Here is a 6,471-nt window from a genome sequence, read left to right as displayed (position 1 = left end):
TCACGTGGAGAATTTTTTTTCACACTGCGCGTTGTTATCTTCATCGAAAGTATCACTCGCGAATACTTCATCCTTCAACATACTAGCTGGTTCCAAGTGTCGTCGATTCCTGCGAATTGGTCCGTTGTCTGTTTCAATTATGTAAGAACGGTCGCTCTGTTGTGTCCTGGCCTTGACTGTCCCAGTTGTTCCTCCTCCTTCTCCCTTCACCCAAACTGTTTCTCCGGTATTCAACTGAGATAATGGTCTTGCTCTCCTTGACTTGTCGAAGTTAAGTTTTTGATTCTGACGATATTGTACTTCCACTTGACGTACTCTTTCCAAGTCTGGCCATTTCGGGTAGTAGTTTCTAGGATTTTCCGGCAAAGTTGTCCGAAGTTTTCTCCCCATTAAGAGTTCGGCTGGGCTGCTTCCATTCTTTAATGGCGTTGCTCGGTATGCCATTAATGCAAGGTACGGGTCATCTGCATTTCTTATCAAACGCTTAACAGTCCGAACGGCACGTTCCGCTTCACCATTTCCTTGTGGATAGTGAGGGCTACTTGTTTGATGTCGAAAACCATAATCCTTGGAGAAGGTCTGAAAGACTGAGCTAGAATACTGTGGTCCATTGTCAGACACCAGAATATCTGGTATACCATGTCTAGTGAAAATCGATTTCAGATGATTTACGATCGACTGTGATGTAGTGCTTTTCAACTTGGCTATTTCAACGTAGCGAGAGAAATAGTCAACGACAAGTAAGTAGTTGTCATTTTTCAGGTGGAACAAGTCTGTTCCTAACATCTCCCATGGTCTGTCTGGGAATTTGGTTGGTCGTAGAGGTTCAGCTTGATCATGTCTGTTTTTCACACATACCGAACAGCTTTTCACCAGATCTTCTATCTCACGATTTATCCCTGGCCACCAAACTGAATTCCTGACTCTTTCCCGACATTTCAGTATCCCTTGATGTCCTTCATGAATTCTTTGCAACATCTCGGCTCTGAGAACTGTAGGAATGACAAGTCGATTCCCTCTCATGAGTAAACCTTGACAGATGGAAAGTTCCTCTCTTATCTGCCAAAAAGGACGAGTGACAAGGTCGATTGATGGGTACTCATAACCAGGCCAGCCCTCCTCACAGTACTTCATGATTATTCTCAGAACGCTGTCCTCATGCAGTTTTCTCCGAATTTCTTCTAGAAGTGACTCACTTGTAGGAAGAGTTTCTATGATGCTATCTACATACGCTTCTACCGCTGTCTGTAACTCCTCCTCTCCTCTTCCAATTTCTCGCTGTGGCGATCTAGAGAGTGCGTCCGCTGTGTATAGCGTTTTACCAGGGACATGGTATATCTCATACTCATATCTCATGAGTCGCATGCGGAAACGCTGAACTCTTGGTGGTAGATCACAAATAGCTTTGGATCATAGTAATAAAATGAGAGGCTTGTGGTCTGTCTCTATGCTGAATTTCATACCAATCAAGAAATCCGAGAATTTTTCACAGGCCCATGTCACTGCCAGTGCTTCTTTTTCGACTTGCGCGTATCGTTGTTCTGTTGGTCTCATAGATCTTGACGCATAGGCAATTGGCTTCCAATGGTCAGTACTGTTGTCTGTCGCTTGTAGGAGTACGGCTCCAAGACCATACGAGGACCCATCTGCCGACACCTTTGTCGGTGCTTTAGGGTCATACAGGGCTAACACAGTCTTATCACTCAATTCCTCTTTAATTTTGCTGAAAGCTTGCTCCTGTGGAGGTCCCCATGTAAACTCATTGTCCTTGTGTAACAAGTCCCTCAATAGTTTGCTGTGCTCTGCCAAGTTAGCAGTGAACCGTCCGAGCTGATTCACCATTCCGAGGAAGCGACGAACTTCTGTCACATTTTGTGGTGACTCATAATTCTTGATTGCTGACACTTTCTTTGGATCTGGTTGGATTCCATTCTTGTCTATCACAGATCCAACGAATGTGATCTGATCCTTTGAGAACTCACACTTCTCACTGTTAAGTGTAATGCCTGCCTTTGACAGCTTCCTCAACACATTTTCTAGTCTGTTATCATGTTCCTCTTGGGAGGCTCCAAACACGAGACCATCGTCTATCTGACATAAAACTCCCTCAAAACCAGATAAGATCATCTGCATCCTCTTTTGGAAGTACTCTGGGGCAGATGATATACCGAAAGGTAATCTGTTGAAACAATATCGCCCGAAAGGTGTTATAAACGTGGTTAAGAGTCTAGACGGTGGAGCTAGAGGTATCTGCCAAAATCCACTGTTCGCATCTAGCTTGGAAAAAACTTTGGCTCCTGCGAGTCTGTTGAGGGTCTCCTCTGTGCTTGGCAGTTGAAAGTTCTCCCTTCGTACCCACTTGTTGAGTTGTGTCAAGTCAATACAAAGTCTAACACTGTTGTTTTTCTTTGGGATCACAACGAGACCTGAACACCAGTCTGTCGGCTCATCTACGGCTGAGATAACTCCTGAGCTCTCCATTCTGTGCAGTTCGGCTTTGACTTTCTCTAGGTAGGGTAACGCCACTCTCCTGGGTGTTGTGACTGCGTACGGTTATGCGTCCTCTTGAAGCTTTATCTCGTACTCCCCCTGTAGTTTCCCAAGTCCTTTGAAAAGTGAAGGGAATTTCTGCTTGTAATCAGAGTGCAGCTGCAGGCTTGCAATCTGTTTGACAATGTCAAGTTTCTCAATAGCTGGTCTACCAAGAAGTGATTTGTTGAGACCTCTAATGACGTAGACGTCCTGATGCGCTTCACGGTTTTCCAGAGAGAATTCACAGTGAAACTTTCCAATCACGTTCAAAGTGTTTCTACCAGGGCCTTTCAGAATTTTCTGCGAAGATTGTAGATTTTTCACATTCAGTGTCTTGAATATTTGCTCGGGTATTGCTGTAACATCAGCACCGGTATCAATTTTGAATTCAACTGAATGTCCGTTCACTTGAATTGTCGTCAACCATGGTTTGCTGTCACCAGAATTTGCACTTCCATGTATCGCCCCCAAGAATTCTTCATCTTCATCCGATTCTATGGCAATTTCATGCAAACTTTGACATTTTCGAGCAAAGTGTCCAATTTTATGGCATTTGTTGCATTTCTGATTTCTAGCTGGACATCCATCCCTTCCGTGAGCTTGCGAATAACCACATCTGTGACATGACGATGATGCTCCTTTGTTATTGTGTCCACCAAACGATTTCACGAATTCTTTCTTGCCAGGCTTTCCAGATTGACTGTTGTGGAAATGTTTCTTTCTTACTGTAAGTTTCTTCGAATTACCTACAGCATCTACACTTGATGTTTCTCCTGAGAATGAGGTAAGTTCATTGCGCACAATAGCTTGTTGTTTCTGTACAACCTCTTTCTGACGTGCTTGATTGATGGCTTCTTCGAGTTTAAGTTGCGGATTCATCTGAAGTTTTTCTGAGAGTTTACTGTCTCTTATGCCTACAACTATTCTGTCTCGAATCATCTCATCTTTAAGTAGTCCGTACTCACAGTGTTCAATTAATGTATACAGTGCTGTTATAATACTGTCTGCGGACTCACCCTCATGTTGTTTTCTTTGATTAAATTTGGCTCTTTCAAAGATGACGTTTCTGCGCGACACAAAATGTTCCTGGAATTTATCACTAACCGTCTCGTATTTCTTTGCGTCCTCTTCCCCCAATCCGAACGAATGAAAAATGTCCTCAGCTTCATTGCCCATGGCGTAAACAAGTGTGTTAACCTGAATTGTCTCATCCTTCTTATTTAAGACTGAAACTATTCTAAACCTTTCAAATCGTTTAATCCATTTCGGCCACTCCTCAGGTTTTGTGAATGTAAAATTTTCTGGCGGTTGAATCTGGTACGACGCCATCATAAACAAAGTCTGTACCGGCGCGAAAATCATAGACAGATAATGTCCGTAAATACTGGATGTAGCAATGCACGCGAACTATGCATTATTCCGTATAACTGCTTATTCTTCTCGCCAGGAAAAACACATTAACAAGCCGCTTCTGACACCATGTTATGTTCTGGGTTCGTTTATATACGAAGAACTACCATATTTATCAGTGAATGTGTAAACTTTTTATATTTTCCATCCTTGTTAGTTATAATAGTTAGTAATGATATACGGTAGTGCGACTTTGTCAAGTCCGACCTCGTTATGATCCGACAGTGTTATAGTCCGACACTATCATAGTCCAAATTATCAATCAGCGAAAAATAGGATTGGCCCTTTCAACGAAGATCCAACGTTGAATCAATATTGGCAATTCAACTCAATTTGAATTCAATGTTGATTCAACGTTAAATTTCAACGTTGAAAAGTCAACGTTGAATCAATATTGTATCTAGATTTATCAACGTCTAAACCCAACTTCAACTAATATTCAACGTTTAAACAACGTTGTGTGCCTGCTGGGAACGTCTAAACCCAACTTCAACTAATATTCAACGTTTAAACAACGTTGTGTGCCTGCTGGGCATCAGCGAGCCATGCTGTTTATTACCGGAAGTCCACATACATGTATCAAGTCGTAGATGTAATGTTTCAACTTTCATTTAATGTACATTTCGATAACACACATTATCCTACAGTACGTGTCCGTTGGTTTTGCTTTAATGTATACTTGTTCTGCGAAAAGGTCTGTTGATTATGCATTGTATATCATTTGTTAAGTTTTTATGGTCATTGAAATTTAAATAATTGTTTGTTTTCGTATTATTGTAATTTTTGCCCTTTCCGCTGCCCATACTTTACCTTGTACCTTTGTGAGATCTATAGTTGGTGATAGTCCAGACGTGCTGATGAAGGCAAAACGGAACTGTTGTCCAAGCGGCTAACGGTGTTTTAGTTTGCATCGATGTATACGTGGGTATTTCAAAAAGATATTGCATTAATTAATACAACAAATCAATTTATTATATTTACTTATCCTTGATGGAATTCCAAACTTAAAAAAAATTATGTTCAAGGCACTTTAGAAAAATTGGGTTTGTATAAGAATGAAATGGTTAAAAAAAGCCCTGAACTATGATCGGGAGTTTTATTTGTGGGACAGGAAATTGTTTTTTTTTAAAGTCTCTATTAGAGTTATGGCCCATAGTCTACGTGCTTTTGCAACCATTACGTTTTCACCAGATTATTACACTTCCATAAAAACTTCAAACACTTTCTGCTGATTTAATGTGTGTATTTGAACGGATAGCCCATTTTTGTGTTCTTAATTAATAGTATCTGTTCAATTCTTGCTACAGGCAAGGAAATAATATATGACAAATGAAATGTGAGGTCAAGATACAGTGTAATAATTCAAGGTAATAAATTTTCATACAATTTCTCCACCCGATTGCAATTTTTCTAGTATGTATCCTAAAGGTTTTAGCATAATATAGGGTTTGGTAATTTTAACATTTTGTTGGTGACCTCTCGATCAGACAATCAAAAAAAAAAAAAAAAATTTAGACCTCCTTAGAAGAATCAAGAAGAATGATCTCGAGCATCTTTAAAATCAGAATTTCGAAAAGTTAAACTAAAAAAAAAAAGCAGAAAAGGTAAAGAACAGTAAAATTTGACATAATGGCTCCTCCTGGTGCAAATATACATTTTTATTGCACAAGGAAACCTTGCCATTGTGCATACTGGTTCAACAACCGGTTAAAGACTTTTCAATGTTGCCATAAACTAATCTAGGCCCTTTGAGAGGTACGCACGTCCATTTCTGTGACTTTTCAATCAAGAACTTGATCCACTGGATGTACATGTAGATGTTGGAAGTTTTTTTGTCCCTTTTGAAATCCTGTCAATTAATAGATTTCCTTCTCCATTAAGGAACACCAATAAAATTGATGCCTTAGAGATTTCAATTGTAAATTCGAAAACGGATTACGGATTAAGCGGTAGATTCGTTGATGATTATTAAAACTGTGTTAGACAACAACTTGTAGGATGAAGACGCACTCAAGACTAGAGGAAAATTATTATATTAGTTATGAATATACATGTAGTTTAAATATACAGAAGAAAGAAAATATATACATGTACATGTACTTTCAGTTTCATGTTGAGATCATTATTGACAACTCATTCTAAAAAAAAAAAGGTTAATGCAAATAAGAAATTTCAAAAATATATTTCCTTTGTAGAGAGCAAGATATAGAAATGGACCATCATTTAATTTACAAAAGTTTTAGGCCTTCAAATTTTGTTAATTGTTGGCAAAATATGAAGAGAAATGCCACCTCATATTTTAAGGGAGAGAATTAAAAGGAAAGAGAGAGTTTACAGAAAATTACATGAGAGAGTTTTGGAGAGATCAGAGAGTGAGTGAAGAGGGGAGATACTTTGAATATAAATTTATAAAATTGAAAATATATAATTATAACATTTTAAAAAGGATACTTGTTTGATTACTGATTTTATTTTGACTTTAAGATATTTACTGTAAATCAAAATTTATTTTGCGAGATCAATGAATTT

General features: G+C 39.0%; 1 protein-coding gene across 1 annotated transcript; it reads right to left on the bottom strand.

The window, feature by feature from the left end:
- Window positions 1–1,365, bottom strand: LOC134252259 (uncharacterized protein K02A2.6-like). The gene has a single exon (XM_062734697.1). The coding sequence runs from the start codon at window positions 1,363–1,365 to the stop codon at window positions 1–3; it is 1,365 nt and encodes a 454-aa protein (XP_062590681.1).
- Window positions 1,366–6,471: the final 5,106 nt, after the last annotated feature.

Source organism: Saccostrea cucullata, unplaced genomic scaffold (assembly GCF_032062105.1).
Source record: "Saccostrea cucullata isolate Sc308-1 unplaced genomic scaffold, CSIRO_AGI_Scuc_v1 ctg130, whole genome shotgun sequence".
Lineage (NCBI taxonomy): Eukaryota > Metazoa > Mollusca > Bivalvia > Ostreida > Ostreidae > Saccostrea > Saccostrea cuccullata.
Note: the sequence above shows the minus strand (reverse complement) of the source record. Positions and strands in the feature narration are given on the sequence as shown.